This window comes from Chanos chanos, chromosome 16 (genome assembly GCF_902362185.1).
Source record: "Chanos chanos chromosome 16, fChaCha1.1, whole genome shotgun sequence".
NCBI classification, from domain to species: domain Eukaryota; kingdom Metazoa; phylum Chordata; class Actinopteri; order Gonorynchiformes; family Chanidae; genus Chanos; species Chanos chanos.
In genome coordinates this window covers 12100630-12119672 of record NC_044510.1, presented here as the reverse complement: position 1 = coordinate 12119672, position 19043 = coordinate 12100630, and the positions used below count along the sequence as shown (strand labels likewise).

The 19043-nt window shown below is 41.7% G+C and overlaps 1 protein-coding gene across 1 annotated transcript; it reads left to right on the top strand.

Moving 5' to 3' along the window:
* The first annotated feature begins 10862 nt into the window (after nt 1-10862).
* On the top strand, nt 10863-12140 carry kcnj12b (potassium inwardly rectifying channel subfamily J member 12b). Its single transcript, XM_030793441.1, has one exon. The coding sequence runs from the start codon at nt 10863-10865 to the stop codon at nt 12138-12140; it is 1278 nt and encodes a 425-aa protein (XP_030649301.1).
* The last annotated feature ends 6903 nt before the right edge of the window (nt 12141-19043 follow it).

Here is a 19043-nt window from a genome sequence, read left to right as displayed (position 1 = left end):
GTGCGAGTATGTGTGCATGTATGTGTCTGTGTAAGTATGATTGTGTGTGTGAGTGTGGGTGTACATGTATGTGTCTGTGTAAGTATGATTGTGTGTGTGAGTGTGTGTGCATGTATGTGTCTGTGTAAGTATGATTGTGTGTGTGAGTGTGTGTGCATGTATGTGTCTGTGTAAGTATGATTGTGTGTGTGAGTGTGTGTGCATGCATGCATGTATGTGTCTGTGTAAGTATGATTGTGTGTGTGAGTATGTGTGCATGTATGTGTCTGTGTAAGTATGATTGTGTGTGTGAGTATGTGTGCGTGTGTGCATGTATGTGTCTGTGTAAGTATGATTGTGTGTGTGAGTATGTTTGCATGTATGTGTCTGTGTAAGTATGATTGTGTGTGTGAGTGTGTGTGCACGTATGTGTCTGTGTAAGTATGATTGTGTGTGTGAGTGTGTGTGCGTGTGTGCATGTATGTGTCTGTGTAAGTATGATTGTGTGTGTGAGTATGTGTGCGTGTGTGCATGTATGTGTCTGTGTAAGTATGATTGTGTGTGTGAGTATGTGTGCGTGTGTGCATGCATGCATGTATGTGTCTGTGTAAGTATGATTGTGTGTGTGAGTGTGTGTGCGTGTGTGCATGTATGTGTCTGTGTAAGTATGATTGTGTGTGTGAGTATGTGTGCGTGTGTGCATGTATGTGTCTGTGTAAGTATGATTGTGTGTGTGAGTATGTGTGCATGTATGTGTCTGTGTAAGTATGATTGTGTGTGTGAGTATGTGTGCATGTATGTGTCTGTGTAAGTATGATTGTGTGTGTGAGTATGTGTGCGTGTGTGCACATGTGCATGTATGTGTCTGTGTAAGTATGATTGTGTGTGTGCGAGTATGTGTGCATGTATGTGTCTGTGTAAGTATGATTGTGTGTGTGAGTGTGTGTGTACATGTATGTGTCTGTGTAAGTATGATTGTGTGTGTGCGAGTATGTGTGCATGTATGTGTCTGTGTAAGTATGATTGTGTGTGTGAGTGTGTGTGTACATGTATGTGTCTGTGTAAGTATGATTGTGTGTGTGAGTGTGTGTGCATGTATGTGTCTGTGTAAGTATGATTGTGTGTGTGAGTGTGTGTGCATGTATGTGTCTGTGTAAGTATGATTGTGTGTGTGAGTGTGTGTGCATGCATGCATGTATGTGTCTGTGTAAGTATGATTGTGTGTGTGAGTATGTGTGCATGTATGTGTCTGTGTAAGTATGATTGTGTGTGTGAGTATGTGTGCGTGTGTGCATGTATGTGTCTGTGTAAGTATGACTGTGTGTGTGAGTATGTGTGCATGTGTGCATGTATGTGTCTGTGTAAGTATGATTGTGTGTGTGAGTGTGTGTGCATGTATGTGTCTGTGTAAGCATGATTGTGTGTGTGAGTGTGCACGTGATCTTCAGGTTTTATTAAACTGTGTTAAACTGTGTTAAACTGTGCTCCAGATTGGTTCCTAATTGTACAGAGAATGATCTGATCCTCTAAGCCTGAGGCTTAACACAAACACATGTATACGTACGCAAACACGCACATGCGCGCACATACACACACACAGGCACGCACACATATACATGCACACACACACAGACACACAAACACATACATGCACACGCACACACACACACGCACACTTATACAAATATACACACCTATACACACATATATGCGCGCGCACACACACACACATACATGCACACATATACATGTACATGCACACACACACACACACGCACGCACATGAACACACATGCACATATACATGCACACACATACACACAGACACACACACACACACACACACACATACATATATACACACATATACGTGCACACACACACACACACGCACATATACATGCACACACACAGACGCATGCACACACACACACACACACACACACACAGAGCGAGGAAGAGAGAGAGAGAGAAAGACTTCTCATCACGAGAGACGACGTGTGTGTGTGTGTGTGTGTGCAGAAATAAACCGAGACATCCTTTGGGTCAGTGATAAACCGAGACATCCTTTGGATGAGCATTCCACACGAAATCCTGAACCCAAAAGTTCAAATTCAGAGCGTTTTCCACACTATGCCATTACAGGGCAAACTAGAACAACACAAACGGCTCCGACTTATTCAGGTCGTCGGTTCCTCCTGCAACATAAATAAATACATGATAGCTGGCTGTGCATTCTGTGAAAGACAGTCAATCAATCAATCAATCGATCGATCGATCATATATTTTACTGATATAACTGATATACTGATATATAACTCCCTCATGAATGCCATAGTAATACACAAACCATGCTGTGTGTTTTCGTCTGATTATTTTCAGATAATTACTCCACTGTCCTACAACATGGCCACGGTCTGGAAAAAAGTCTCAGGTCACTAAGAAAATGTATGGTTTTCTTTTGATTTGTGACGGTTTTACGAGATTATGTATAGATGCATAAACTTCCCCTTTATATCCCTGAATCGTTGTAAATAAAGGTATAGTTCAATCAGTTTATCAGGGTATAATCCTTAAACATTATTCGTGTATGCATTTGCGAGTCCCTTTTTTCTTCTTTTTCTTCTTTCACTTTTCTAAGCAAAACTGTGAGCTTACGCGTACCAGCTAAATCATGCTTTAAGTGCCTTCGGATCCATCGCAAGTTACATCATCATGTGGCCCTTTCATGTTGCATATTTAGTTTACAGCCCATCTCTGAATCATCGCTAACTCACTCCAAAACCAGGTACAGAACAGCGCGATTATTTAGGCTCAGTTGCTCAGATCCATGTGAAGCCTGACGCCTAAGCGTAGCATGATTACACATTCGGCTCCGGCTAAAGCACTTTCTCTAATGGCCAACACGCATGGACCTGCAGGGCGAAGCTTATTATCCAGACTTTTAATGACGCGCCTAGCGTGTGCGGGGAGCGGGAGACTTGCTCTTGTTTGACCCGCTAAAGTGCTCCGACAGAACAGTGAACAGCTTAGGTCACACACACCACGTCTTCCTGGAAGTGAGCGAGAGCAGGGAGAGATGACTCGATTTGTACGTCATCGCTACGAGAGAAATTGTTTATAAGTGACGGTATGTGACGGTGAATAAAACTTTTTGCAAGGAAAACATTTAAAAAAAAAAACAAAACAAGTCCATAAAATGAGCCAAAGCACTTGAATATTAAGTAACTGCGTTCAATAGATAGAAAACAGAATAAAAGTAACAGATAAGCACTGAATACATGTAAATATTACAACAGAACGTTAAACAGAGCATGAGATGGGTAGTAAACATATCCCCCAAAACCAAACGCCAAATGCAGATATAAAGAGCCCTCTGTTGAAAGCTGGTAACCCCCACCCCCAACCATTTGTAAATTTGCATATAATCATATTCATAGGATTTTGTTCAAACCGCGGGTTAGAATTGTTCCGTAGCCTCCAACTGGTCTATCTGACTTTTCTTCATTGTGATGACCACTCAATTATCATCATGGAGAATGTTCTAGAAATGAAGTCTCGTCTCCTCCCTGAGCTCCGTCCTCCGTTTTTTTCCGCTCCATTGCATTGCCTCTTCTAATCTCATCAGAACAATCATACCAGCCAGAAAAGGATGGGCCCCCCCTCCTGCGTCTAGGTGCTTCTCAATATTTCATCCCTTCGTCCTGGCCATTTTCACCTTAGCGCAGAAAGTCAACAGACAAACAGTGCTGTATCTGCTAACCAGCGACTTTGCAGGGGAACTTAATGTGCGTTAAGTAACTGAACGCTAACATCTCTGGCGTTTGACTGGCCATCATCTCACGATTAACAAACTACGACATCCACGGTCTCTCCATACACACTAGGTCATCTTTACATATGAACTCTTATTCTATTAACTAAACTCTCACTTTAAAAAAAATCTCCTTCGTCCAAGTGTACAGTGGAGACCTAACACAAGCTTTAAACTGGAGTGGTGTAACTGCAGTGTTCTTTTTTAAGGAAAGGAAATTTTTGTAATTCTGGCCCCATTTTGTAATTCATCTCAATTTTTTCAGTCACTCTCTTACTGTGCATCATGTGTTTTACCGTGCGTGTGTGTGTGTGTGTGTGTGTGTGTGTGTGTGTGCAAGCGTCCCTATTCTGTCACTGGCCCTTATTGTGTTGTATCCAGACCACAGAGTCAGGCTTCTTCAAAAGGATTATTCATGTACGAACGCACACACACACTCAGTCACCCAGCAACACACACCTCTGCACATACTTTTCCCTAAACTACATCACGACAGAAAAAAAGAAAAGGCTCGCATCTCCCTCACAGATACACAGGTGCTAACGGAACAAAGTGTTTTGTGAGCTTGCATGAAGTATATCTGTAAGGTTGTTTTTATTTTTTTTGGGGGGGGGGGGGGGTATATGTATGTGTGCGTGTGTGTACATCTCCTAGTGCAATGTGTACTCAGTTGCCTTCAAGAGTCTGTAAAGTAAGATAGCATAGCCCAACCTTCTCCTCTGTGTAAATGCCAACTTCAGAGAGAGCGGGAGAGAGAGAGAGAGGGAGAGAGGGAGCGCACAACAGTGAGAGAGAGAAAAAAAAAACTGCAGCAGCGCTGAGTTGGATCAGATAGCGCAGAGAGAGAGAGAGAGAGAGAGAGAGAGAGAGAGAGAGAGAGGGAGAGAGAGTACAGTATGTCTAAAATCTTCAGAGAGAGAGGATCACTGTTGAGATATTGCTGTGGAGCGATGTATACTAGACCATAGGAGAACCTGGAGCTTGTACAACAGTGTTACCAGGGCATAAACGAACGTTACTGGAACGTGGTTAAAATGTTAGAGAAACGTTTTTAGAGCGTTCCTGGGGAGTTCTTTCCACCACCTTCAGAGGAGACTCATCCTGCGCGAGCGTGTGTGTATATGCGTGTGTGAAACGTTATCGGGTGAAACGGAGGAGATGAAGAACCTCCAGGACTATGTGTGGATCAGTTCGGCTCAGCGCAAATGGTTCTACCCATAGAGGAACACGTGTGGAACGTTGAAGAACCATGCTTCAGTTTGGTTAAAGGAGTGAAGAGGCAGTTCCCTCTGTGCTGCTCAGCATTTGCCCATATACATAAACACACACACAAACACACACAAGAAGGGGGAGAAAAAGGTAAGCAGAGTTTGCTCACTCTGTGTGTGTGTGTGTGTGTGTGTGCTTTTTTTTTTCAAATACCTGTTGAGTAAATGTAATCATTCATATTCTTTCTCTTTCTTTCTTTGTCTCTTGTTCTCTCGTTTGCTCAAATGCAAGCAGGTGCATGTGCACGCTCACACACACACACACACACACACACGCACGCACGCACGCACACACACACACACACACACACACTTGGAACATGCACAGAGTGTGTCGTCTGTCACCTTTTTTCTCTATGGCAGCACTTCACACATACGATGTTCTGCTGCTATATGTAGAGGGTTGTGTAATAGATGTCGAATGTGCATATCGATTGTCTGCTACGTGTAAAAACTCCTCTTGCACAGCAGTGACAGTTTATAATGTGAATGCATACGTGAAGCAAACAGGATCTTCCTTTTTGAGTTTTATTCTCTGAAAGTGCTAGAGTCTGTCCAAACAGCATGGAAAGAGAAAGAGGGAGAGTGTTCAAAAGTCAGTTCGATAAGATTATTCAACACAAATACGACAGATGTAATCTGACTTAGACTTGAAACAAATTCAAAGTTAAACTACCTTTAAACCAGATTCAGAACTAGATTCACACGTGATAAACCTGGATAGCTGAACTCTCTAAATAAACAGGGCAAGTCCAGATCGGCCCTGATTCCTGTCCAAGCGTGTGAGTGTGCACTGACATCACAATCATTAGTCATCCTTCATAAACTTTATTAAATGATTCTTTCAGAGGAACGCATGCCTCCTCTACGGTCGTTATGGAGACTCTGACGGGGCTGGGCCCCTATAAGGGCGCTCTAAGGTTTTTTTAGGTACCTGTCATAATTTGCATATCCCATCATGATTTGCATTTATGACAGTAATTTCCATATTTTTGTCTTGTTTCTGTGAGGGCTGGGGGAAGCGCAGATGCTGAACAGGCGAATATTAAAATGACAGCTGTCTGAATTGATTTGGCACATCAGAACAGACAAAGTGAGACGATAGAGAACAGAACATGACGTCACATGCACCCCGTCTGGCTCCTGGAGTAGGCAGCTGTTACAGAACAATAGCATTGTTGGGATTTTTTTTCCAGTATTAATCTCAGAGATATCGATCAGCCGACAACAGTTCTTGTGGAAAATGACATGATTGCATATCCTGAAGCCCTGACCGCTTCATTGAGTTCCATCTGCCTTTTAAAGATCTATTTGTGTACTAGAATTCTCTCTGCCACTTAGAGTTCTGTTTACGTTCCAAAGTTCCATCCACCTCTTCAAGTCCAATCTGCCTCACAGAGTTTCTACTACACGCAGCCAAGAGCGTCTGAGTCTAAGTCAACCATCTCCATATGCGTGTAAGTGTGTAAAGCAGCCCAACAAATTAGGCTTTAAACAGGGTTTGAAACAGCACAGCTTTCAGCTGCATGGAGCCAAGGTGCCTTCAAATGTGTGGTTACAGAATCAGAGCAGAAGAAATCGCGTTTGCACATAACTTGGCAAAAAAAAAAAAACAAGGGACTGATAGGCACCTGTTTTTTTGGCACTAGATGCCTGGTGAACTGTTAGTCATCATGGTGAATAGCGTAGGAGAAAGACAACACCATAGCAAGAAATACTGAGAGGTCTTGGGTCCCAAAAAAAAAAAGTGTTATATAAAGAGTCATGAAAAACCAGAGAACATTATTTTTGTAATCAGGTTCTCTTTAGAATTTTCACTGGCCATTGTTTAAAAAAATAAATTATAGCATGAAGCAGGGAACAGTGGATTATGGTTTCAGATGCGACATTAGTGGTATGGCTATTGGCCATAACAGGCCAAGCTACCCAGCGCAGAAACAATTCATTAAACTTCGTTATGCAGTTTGAAGATTCATCTGCATCTCTGTGGATGGAGCAGAGGCAATGACTGAAGCTCACTTATGAAAATGTCAGTTCTCTCCCTCATGAAAACAGTTAGAGGAAAAAGAGAAATACACAGAGAGAGAGAGAGAGAGAGAGAGATGAAAGGTTTCAAAATGACATTCCAGTCCCATCAGCGTCTTGAGAAGTAGATGGAGAGTTATAAACGTTGCCATTTCTGCAGAAATGCTGTAACCACGGCAATGTCAGAGCAAAAAAACCTAAAACAAAACAAAAAACAAAAAACAAAACAAAACCAACAAACAACAACAACACCAAAAAAAAAAGCTGTTTCACCCCGAGATCTTAAAACTCTCTCACTTTCTTCCAAAGCTGGCGCACCAGACATGTTGGTACAATTCTCCTTATTTACCCCAATCACAAAAATAGAACAAGGGGTGAAAGAGATCAGTGACGACGGAGTGAAAAAAAATACGAGGAGCAGCCACAATTTCGCTCGCGGAGAACATTAAACATCTCTCTTCCGCCGTGCTATCCGCATCATAAAAGAAAGTCTCTACCACCGTTAACATTTCTCAGCATATGGAAATGCCATCTTACCTGATATACTGTCACAGTCAGCACGCACAGTTTTTCCTTGTAGTGTTCACCTAATAACTCCTTTACTGGAAAACCTATTGCAGCTACGTCCATTGCAACGGTGTTGCAACATTGCCGCATCTACTTACTTGGTATTACTACCAGGCCAAGAATATAGCTACAGGTGCTGTCGTAATTCTACAGGCTAACACAGCATCACGTTTCGCAGGACCATATTTTACAAATGTTAGTGCATAATATCAGAGGTTACTCAGGTCACCAGATCTTATGGAATCAGCACAGGTTATAAAACAAAAGTGGCCCTCAGCTCCCTAGCTAGCATTTATTTACAGTGAGCTAATGCTAATGGTACAAACTACGGCCGTATAATGTGCAAAGTTTTTATAGCTCGTAGTTTTACATTAGTTTTCAATACCATCATCATTGGACTTTGGATTTTTTTTTTTTTTTTTTTTTTTTTTTAAATGGGTCCAAAAACACCAGCTTGGCTCACGAGAAAATCTGCATACTTGTTTGTGTACATTGTGAGTTAGCTAAACGACTCACATTCACCAGAGTAACAAGATGCAGTTAACCATGCAAAATAACCATTTATAGAGAACGCAGGTGTTGATTTGTTACTTCCAGTTACTAATTACTGATCAGTTATGTATGGTCAGTTCTTCTATTTGCCTCTATTAGAGCTTAAGGGTGGATATTGAATATAACATTAATAAAAAAAATTATACTATTTTTCAAAGTACTTCAGCTGTAAAACACAAACTACATTTTTAATACTCAGAAGTGAGTGATTGGTGAATGTAAATGAAATACAACAACCATAAAAATGTACTTAAATATGTTGAAATAAGTATCGAGCGCTGTACTTAACAACACTTACGCGTACTTAGTGTGCAGAGTCTGTTTGTATTTTACAAATAATATTTTTATGAACTCCCACATTTGCCTCAAATGATCTCTTGTTAAAGGGAATTCCAACCCACTCATCTCCAATATCCAGGTCTCCCTCCAGTCATACTGATGATATTCCAGTTCCATCGTCCTCAGTGGTAGATGGAGAGCTAACATGACACGGGTATTTCTACAGAATGCAGTAACCATGGCAATGCTATGGTAAGAACAGATGTTTCACCTCAAGATTCTAGAATGCACACGCCTTTCTCTAAACTTGGCACACCAGTCAACTTTGTATATGAGGACATGAATGATTTACTTAAGTATTTGTAACTTGAGTTGAACCCATTTTATGAATTGAAACATTCACTCAGAACAAGTGATCACACCAGCTGGTCAATGCATAACTGCCTTTCTTGCATAGGTGCGGGCTACCGTCTGCTTAATCAACGCTGTGGCCTCTTTTCTCTTCTTATCATTAATACCAGCACAACTAGTACATATGTGAGTGATGAAGCAGTAGTCTCAACAATTTGGTAATACCGAAAAGTGTGTGTGAGTGTGTGTTGTGCACAGTGACCTAATGAAGACATCAAACATGAAAAATAAAATTTCTAATGACCATTTCATCAAAACTTTTCCTGAGTATTTCTGTTGTAATTTTACACCATTTTTAAAAATATATAAATATATATATAATTTTGCAAATATGCTATATCACAAACTGAATTCATTTTCATTTCATGTGTACCACACGGGGCATAAGAAAATAGAACCGAGGAGGTTGTTGTGTGGTTGTTTGATGAATGAGTTCACCTCTGAGGGTGCCAGGGGGCAATAGTGACATTGACAGATAAACAGGACATGGCTTATACAATGTGATCGATTTTGAGAGAGGTGAACATAACTAGCTGTACTTCGTTATTTGAGCATCGTGCAAGTTACATGATTTTTACATTTTCCTTCTTTTTATTATTATTATTATTTTTTTTTTTTTAGAAGCAAGGCACTATTCACGCTGCAAATCAGCTATTAGGATGAATTTGAGTGGCTCGAGCCAACATACCCTCTTCATGTTTCTTTCATTCGCTCCCAGCCGTCATTTCTACCCAAATCTCTCTCTCTCTCTCTCTCTCTCTCTCTCTCTCTTTCAGCCTATAGCTCTCTCCTTTTTTTCCTCACACCCTCTCAGCTCCCTCTCTCTCTCTCTCTCTCTTGCTTTTCTGGATGCCATCTGAGTGATTGGCCACCTGGACGATGACTAAAAAATACCAGAGCATGGAGCCGACAGTCAATCAAACCCCACACACACACACACGCATACACACACACACACACACCTCTATAACCTCCTCCAGACAGGTTTCCATGGTAACCTCTATACCTTTCTGTTTTTGTAAGTCATCTGATTCTCTTATTCCTCAGAACCGTTAGGACGATTTCTCTCTCTGTGTGTGTCTGCAGGAAATGGTCTGTTTTTCTCATTTCACAATCACCTGATCTGAGACTCCTCAGCTATTCACACTGACAGATATAGCAGCACCCGACACTACCAAGAGCTCAAGGCGCCCGTGTGTATGTGTGTGTATGTGTGTGTTATACTGTCTTTCTGTCAGCGTCGTGTGCCTCAGAGTGCAGATCTTTGTGAGTGTGTAAGTGTGTGTTACTGTGTGTTGGCTGGCCTCAGTGAGACAGTTAACTATTAATAGAAAGAGGGATCACTTGATTCAGGCAGTCTGCTGGACACCTAAATCATGACCTCACTGGCAGCTACAAAGAGTGACAGGCCCTGAGTCAACACTGCAATAATCAGACTGGAATAAAAACGACAGCAGTAATAATAATAATGACAGTTATCTCGATAATATCAACATCAAAATTGTTTTATTAAGCTTCAGTTTTGCTTGAATCAAAGTTGACCTGACGGTGCTCTGTGTATGTGTGCGCGTGTGTGTCTGGAAGATGAATTACAGCGTGGAATCAAGTTTCACGAGAAAAGTGTGAAATCGCTTTAATTAGCTACATCTTCCGCAACACAGTCACTCAGAGAAAAGCGTTACACGCACCCATTTTTCATCACTAGTGTCTCCAGAGCAAGGCTTTAAATCCATTCTCACAGTACAAATACCCCTTAATTTTGGGAGCAAAACCAAGCGTCTCTATTTTACCTCACTCTCTGATGTCAGTCCATCATTTAGCATTGACGCAGTCGTGACAGATGCCCTTGTCTGACATGCTGTCCTTTCTCTTCCTGTGCAGGACACGTGTCCCGTGCTCTAATTGGTTGAGAGCAACTACAGACTTTCGGACTCCTGGCCTGACTGGTACCAGTCGGGCAGAGTGGCATGAGTGTGGGCGGGTCCCACCGTCAGAGTGTTGCGTCAGCGTCGGAGGAAGACGGCCATCATCGTAGAAACATGCCTACCTTCGGGAACGGCTTCGGCAACGGCAAGATCCAAACTCGGCGAAGACCGCGTGCCCGTTTCGTGAACAAGACCGGCCAGTGCAATGTGAGCTTTGCTCACATGGACGACCAATCACAACGTTACCTGGCCGACATCTTCACCACCTTCGTGGACATTCGTTGGCGCTGGATGTTTGTGCTTTTTTCCCTCGCGTTCATTCTGTCCTGGCTAGCGTTTGGCATGGCGTTCTGGGTCATAGCCCTTCTCCACGGCGATCTGGAAAAACCTTCGCCCGAAGATTTCACGCCTTGCGTCATGCAGGTCAATAGTTTTGTGGCAGCTTTCTTGTTCTCCATTGAGACGCAAACCACCATCGGCTACGGTTTCCGCTGCGTGACGGAGGAGTGCCCTCTGGCCGTGTTCATGGTAGTCCTGCAGTCCATCATGGGCTGCGTCATCGACGCTTTCATGATCGGCGCCATCATGGCCAAGATGGCCCGGCCCAAGAAACGCGCAGAGACGCTGCTGTTCTCACACAACGCTGTCATTTCGATGCGTGACGGGAAGCTGTGTCTGATGTGGCGCGTGGGAAACCTGCGGAAGAGCCACATCGTGGAGGCCCACGTGCGGGCAATGCTCGTAAAGCCTCGCGTTACAGAGGAAGGGGAATACATCCCGCTCGACCAGATCGACATCAACGTAGGCTACGACAAAGGCACCGACCGGATCTTCCTCGTCTCGCCTCTGACCATCCTTCACGAGATCGACGAGGAGAGCCCGCTGTTTGGGATAAGCAAGCAAGATCTGGAGACCGCCGACTTCGAGATCATTGTCATCCTGGAAGGTATAGTGGAGGCGACTTCCATGACTGCCCAGGTTCGCAGCTCTTACTTAGCCACCGAGATCTTGTGGGGTCATCGTTTCGAGCCCGTCGTGTTTGAGGAGAAGAACCAGTACAAGGTGGACTATTCGTACTTCCACAAGACCTACGAGGTGCCCTCCACACCTCGTTGCAGTGCCAAGGACATGGAGGAAAATAAGTTCCTGGAGACCAGCGCCAATGCCTTCTGTTACGAGAACGAGTTGGCTTTCATCAGCCACGAGGAAGAGGAGGAGGAGCAAGAGGAGGGCAGGGAGGAGAGAGGCGCGGAGCTGGAGACCCTCTCGATGAGCCTGCCGTTCGACCAGAGGTCGTTTCATAGAGAATCGGAGATATAACCCAAGATTCACAAACTCTTTCCCTGGTCCCGATCCTCCTCATTCACCTCCTCCTCCTCCTGACTTAGCTTCAGTATGTTTCTTGTGCACTCATAGATGCAGAGCAATGCAAGTGCCATGATCCTGCTGTTTTAGAGCCAGGCTATAGTGGACCGTAAAGCAAGTGTAAAGATGTGCTGCTCACAGCTGCTGGGAAACTGATGGGCCTTCCCGATAGGAAAACTTGAAATCGTCTTATGTTTTCATGTAGTAGCTACACTCAGAGCTTTAAATGATGCAATAATGTAGTACAGTGCTACCCTAGGAGCCATATTGATCCAGTTAGTCTGTTCATGCATTTGCTTTCTCACAACTATAATTTAAACAAATGTGACAAACCAAAGTAATTACGACAACAACAACAACAAAAAAATACAAACGCAGGCAAATGAACAATCTGCAGTCTGAGCCGGTCCCACCTTTCTCACAATTTTGAAAATGTCTGAAACCAAATTCCAAGGGCTATAACTTTGAATGAGCACTCCCCCATTGTCTGAAAGTACAGTTCTCCTAAATTTCTGGAGTCTGTCTTAAACAGTGTCCCTTTACTGCCTGAGAAGAAAGATCCGCTCGAAATTATTAGCAGAACTTACCCCTCGCTGTAAATTCTACCAGCTGTCGTCTCAAAATATATATAGTTGTAGAACTTGATTCTAAATTATACAGTTATCTTCTACCTTGCCATTTGCTGTAATCATTAGCTGTTAATAGGGCTGTCTGTGTAACTTCCCAAAATGCGAAATATATACATGCAGTTTATTTGACAGTGCATTCAGTGCATTCCACATGGAAGAGCACAGAGAGGGCATTTGTTCACATTTGTTTGTGAAAGAACACCATCTTGCCTCACAGCAAACAGCTAGCTTTTTGCAACTTCTCAAAATGACAAGCTTATCAATCTTTTGTCCAATACAGGCTTGGTGCCAGCTTCCCTTTCTACCCATGAAACTGTTTAGAAATAGAGGACAGTTGTTCAACGAAACACTACACCTCAATTTGGAGCCATGTCTCTTGTGTGACGAGTGATACGCAATGGACGTTTCATTTGGTGGGGGGGGGGGGTGACCTTTGAACAGCTAGTTAGATTACTTGCTAAATTGTGTCTGTAAACGTGTTCAAAACATGATATGGTTTTCGTCCTTGACAAGGCTCCCAACTACTCCAAAGCTGTCTTTCTATAATTTCGTTTAGAGTCTACATTATGACACAGTTTGCACATGCGTGTTTTTATATTATGGTGTCTCTGCCTTTGGCTCGGGAGAACTGCACGAATACAAATACATCCATTTGCTCTGGCTCTTGGATCTTTTTGGGGTTTTTTTTTGTTTGTTTGTTTGTTTTGGTCAGTGCGATTTCCCAGTGATTTATTGGCCAGTTTGTTAGGCTGTTTGTTTGTTTGTTTGTTTGTTTGTTTGTTTGTTTGTTTTGGTCAGTGCAATTTCCCGGTGATTTATTGGCCAGTTTGTTAGGCTGTTTGTTTGTTTGTTTGTTTTGGTCAGTGCGATTTCCCAGTGATTTATTGGCCAGTTTGTTAGGCTGTTTGTTTGTTTGTTTGTTTGTTTGTTTGTTTGTTTTGGTCAGTGCAATTTCCCGGTGATTTATTGGCCAGTTTGTTAGGCTGTTTGTTTGTTTGTTTGTTTGTTTGTTTTGGTCAGTGCAATTTCCCGGTGATTTATTGGCCAGTTTGTTAGGCTGTTTGTTTGTTTGTTTGTTTGTTTGTTTGTTTGTTTGTTTGTTTTGGTCAGTGCGATTTCCCAGTGATTTATTGGCCAGTTTGTTAGGCTGTTTGTTTGTTTGTTTGTTTGTTTTGGTCAGTGCAATTTCCCGGTGATTTATTGGCCAGTTTGTTAGGCTGTTTGTTTGTTTGCTTCTTGCGCTGCGCAGGCGCAGTTAGCTCATTTACAAATTTAGCCTGTAACGCACGGTTACAAACATTTAAAAGGTTCGGGAACAGCTCCCCGGAGGACAGCATTCAACCACACGAGCGTTAATCTGTTTCTTAGTACGTGCATGTTCAGAAATGCTTGTGTTTCTTTATGTGGAAAGCCTGAGCAGGCTAGATGTCCCCCTAACCCTAACAGTACAGCTGGTTTCATCAAGCTTGGACCGAACATAATAGAAGCAACATTCATACAACGTGTGAGATGATACGAAGCAGGAGCAGACTAACTGTTATCAGGATGGCACCTCAGGTTATTTCAATAGTGATTTTTCTCATGTTATCGCCTATTTAAAAGTGTGCACTGATTAATTAGTCAAAATAATGTGTGTGGGAAAACTGTTTTAAAAGAAATAGTTTTGTCATTTATTGTCTTTAAAGTGGATGTGTTGTTTTTTTTTTTTTTTTCTTTTCTTTTGTTTCTTTCTTACCGCCAGGGCACAACATTCAACAAAAACACTCACACACATGCTCACTCAGGTTGCCAGTCTGGTACGCAGAGGACACAACTGGGCACAGACATAGCTGAGACTTATTTCCAGTGATATCCGCATCACAAGCGCGGGGTTAAATCCAATTTTTGGATTACATTTATCACACAAACCTCTCAAAGTATTGAGTCAAGCCATGAGGTGATTAACACTTAGTCATTTGTCATTTGGACTTTTTTTTTTTTTTTGGTCATTTAGGCTTTCTAGTCATTTAGCCTACTTTTGTCATTTAGATGCTAATCAGCGTCAATTGTGCCAGCACTTTTAAGGGTTTTTGACCCCCCTGTATATTTTTTTTTGTTTGTTTTGGTGATATTTTTGTGTTGGTCTAAAGGATTCTGAGCAAACAGACGGCCGAAAGCACAGAGGTACATGGCTAATTCCAAAAAAGCACATTATTACGTTAGCCTTGGTGCCCTGGATTCATAGTTAAAAGTGTGTCAGCGAGTTCACTGCTAACACATAGCCTATAAGGTAGTGCGGCGTTGAGACTTTAGGCAAAAGGCAAAGACAGAAACAGAAAGCCAGCTTAATGTTCATACAGAGGACAAAAGGCAGTGCCTGAAGATTAAGTGGGTGAACATCCTCGCAGCTCAAGCCGGGTTGGCTGTGCAACAGCGCAGGCTAAAATTATGGCTAAAGATGAACAAAAAAAAAAAAAAGAAAGAAAGAAAGAAAGAGAAAAAAGGAGGAGTGAAGAGGGGGAGGAATAAAAGAGAAAGAATATGACAAATCATTCAATGTAGGTCTCTCTTTGAAAACTGTACTGTAAGCCAAACACACACTTTTCCTCTCTCTCTCTCTCTCTCTCTCTCCCCCCTCTCTTTTGTCAGTGATTATACTTTTTATACACTTGTTACAACCACTACATCGTATAACAGGATCCACAATGTCACACATCCAAATATAAAATCTATTATTAACTATCAAGCCAAATGACTGGATAGTTCTCTCCTTAAAAGTAGACAAAAGTGAGGAGGAGGAGGAGGAGGAGGTGGAGGAGGAGGAGTGTGAGTGAGAGAATGAGACAAAAGAAGAATAAATGAGGAGAGTGTTCACCCACCCACCCCATCTATCACTTTCGCTCTGCAGGGGGACAGAAAAAAACCCCAAAAAAAACGAGTGTGCCTGATTAAATAAAGTAGGTCTTATGTAAGATAATTTAAATAAATTAAACGTTTCATCGGAATAAATTATCACCAAATGTCTTCAAACAGGAGACAAAAGAGAGAGAGAGAGAGAGAGAAAGAGAGAAAGAGAGGACCAGAGGGAGTTCATAAGAGCCTCCCACCCCATCCCTCTATCCTACCCTCTCACTAACCTCCGCCAACCTGAGACGGATTTAGAGTATATGTGGAACCATCCGGTCTCCTTAGAAACAGAATCCTCAGAACACTACCGATGCTTATTACCTCACGTCAGAACGCAGATGCCATGAGTGCGGACAGGGCTCGCCTCTCGTATTACTCCGCGCTTTGCTCTCTACGTTCCCTCTCCCTCTACTTCTGTCGTTTTTTTTTTTGTTGTTGTTGGGTTTTTTTTTTTAAATCTCTCTAATGCAGCAATATTTCCTCCTTCCCCTCCATCATGTCTGTGAACCTGCGAGTCAAAAAAAAAAAATCTTCGTGTAAAAGGTAACAGACGTAACTTGGTCTACAGATGTAACCAAGGTAACTGTTGTAACTACGGTAACCAAGGGTTTTTACAGTTTATTTTTATGTTTCTGATCCGTCCGCTCCTTTTGTTGTGAAGGATCTCATGTCGCTGTAAGAGAGCGTAATAAATCAAGTGACTTTAAATGTGATTTTAGTAGTAACATCATTTTTTTCTGTTTGCTTTCAATTCGCAGCAAGCAATAAGATGCTACGGTCCGTACAAGCACGAGCCTGTCTGAACAAATAATAATATTCAAAGCATCATAAAAATAAATAAAATCATGTCATTTTTATTTTTCTGTGAACTTCAAATATCCACTATGACACTAAAAATATTTCATGTATATTGGAGGTTGTTTTTACATGGTATTAAAATGCATTAGTTTTCCTGTTATAACATTTTTAAAACTCTTCTTTTTTGTGTGTCAGCATACAAACCAGTTACAAAGTTACAATCATAAAAAAAAAAAAAAAAAGTCACTCTACATGCTTTTCATCAGAATATTGCCCCCCCCCCAAGTTGTACCAAAAACAAGGCCATTTGTACCTCAGGGGTCACAATGAGGAAAAACTAACCTTTCCTTCAGTCTGTGTGCCCTGGTCACCGTAACACTATAGGACAGGTTCAATTAGAAAGTCAACACAGATGAGATTAATTATCTGAGCTTAAAATCCTTTTGTTGTTGTTTTGGCGCTGGGTGTGCTGAGTCAATACAGCAGTGCAGTTTTTTAAGGAGACTGTGGACAGGCAGTAAGCAGTGGCATGCCCAAGCTTGTACAAATGATGTAGGCTTCACGGCGATTTTCCTTTTTTTTCCAACACATACTGTTGGTTCTCTCACCTTAGAGGACACAGAACACCGCAGCAATGACAAAGCATTTACTGAGTATGTACTCATATGTGTGTGTACTTGTATCCATTTTGTAAAAAAACCCCAAAACAAAACAAACTCATTTTGTTTCCTGAGCCAGCATGGCCGAAAATGAATGTCCTACCAGTTAACTTCCTCATCAGAAAAAAAAACACAATAAACAATAAACCAAAAACAAACAAACAAACAAACAAACAAAAACAGACAAAACCTGGGACATCTGTTCAGCTGTTGCTTTAGTTCTGCACACACATTGAACTAATGAACCATCTCAACCATCTGAATAACTGACAGTTGTAATTGCTGTCGTTCCCTCAGGCTTTGTCACTGAATTACAGTATTTGCTTTGACTGGAGAGATAACTTTCCATGACCACATACATCTCCATTGACATATGTAAATTTATAACATGTTTTCTATATCAACGCATGTGTCACTCTGCTAATGGTCATTGGTTCAATCTGAATTAAAATAGCAGAGAAACTTCCCTTGAATTACCCGTTCATTTTTGAAAGGAACAGAAAATTCAAATATGCCCATGAGCCTCATCATTTTATCAGCTTATTAATCGTCTAAATCTAAACATGACAGAGGAGAAAGTGAAACTGTTGCATTAATGAAAACTGAAGAGAGCAGTAAGTAGAGAATGGAGAGACAGACAGCTGGGGGGTCCGACAGAGGGGACAGACACCAGAAAGCTCAGGGGAAAACAGGTGTGTTTTATGACACTGAAAATCCATGAGTCTATGTGTGTGTGTGTGTGTGTTTGGATGGTTATGTAATGTGTTTACTCTAAGCTTGAATCCAATCTGCAGCCAGACACACTCTCTCTCTCTCTCTCTCTCTCATACTCAGATATACACACACAGATATAAACACAGATACAGGGTCTAAAATGAAGTAAAACCTCTTGGGACAGTCTATTAAATATTTATATTAATTGCAGTATAAGGATCCTTCAGTGTTTCTCTCATCCTTCGAGTCCTTTTAAACATATCACTCTATTAAATAGCCACGGTAGTTGTCAGAGGTCAGCACTGAGAAACGTGATTCAATTGACTCCAGATCTAAGATCAATTTTTGCCTTTCATAGTCCTTACAAAAACAGCTTTATGATCTGAGGGTTGCTGCACCCAGATCAGAACTCATACTCTGCGACACTTGATACATACGGGTCGCGACGTGAACCCCAGTACTTTGAACTATTTGGAACTCACTTAGAATTAGAACAAGGCCAAGAGGACCTTTTTTAAACTAATCATAACTAATGTTTTAATAAAAATGGAGCACAATAGCACCTGTTTTCTGTGAGAAATTAACAGAAAGGCTTCCATGATGCATTACTGCAGTCATTAAGGTCAAAAGTGGGCCAAGACTCTATTCATCTCTCAGAGTACCAAAGTTTTGTGCATTACTGCAAACGACTTTGGTGAAATATTCTACACTAATTAGGAATAAAGACAAACACGTTTTAAAGATTTTTTCATCAACGAAATCTCTAACTTACGTCAAAGTCAGTCCCCAGTGTCCGATTAATAGTAAAGTAAGTATTTTGAACTAAATGTCTTGTATACTCCTGCTATTTAAAACTTTATTTAGTAACTCTTTGAAAGATTATTCTTCTGACATTCAAAAATACCAGCTTTCCGGGATTTATCAGAGGTCAAATTCAAAATAAGTTTCATGACAGAGGAGAAAGTGAAACTGTTGCATTAATGAAAACTGAAGAGAGCAGTAAGTAGAGAATGGAGAGACAGACAGCTGGGGGGGTCCCCCCCGCGCATAAGAGTACAGGCCTAATTACTTGCATGGGCACTGTTAAGCGTCAACGCAGGTGACGTTGTTAGTGACGGAATTTACTCTAGCTGCTGAATTAGCGATAGGCTGGGCCACGTTTAACCAGCGTT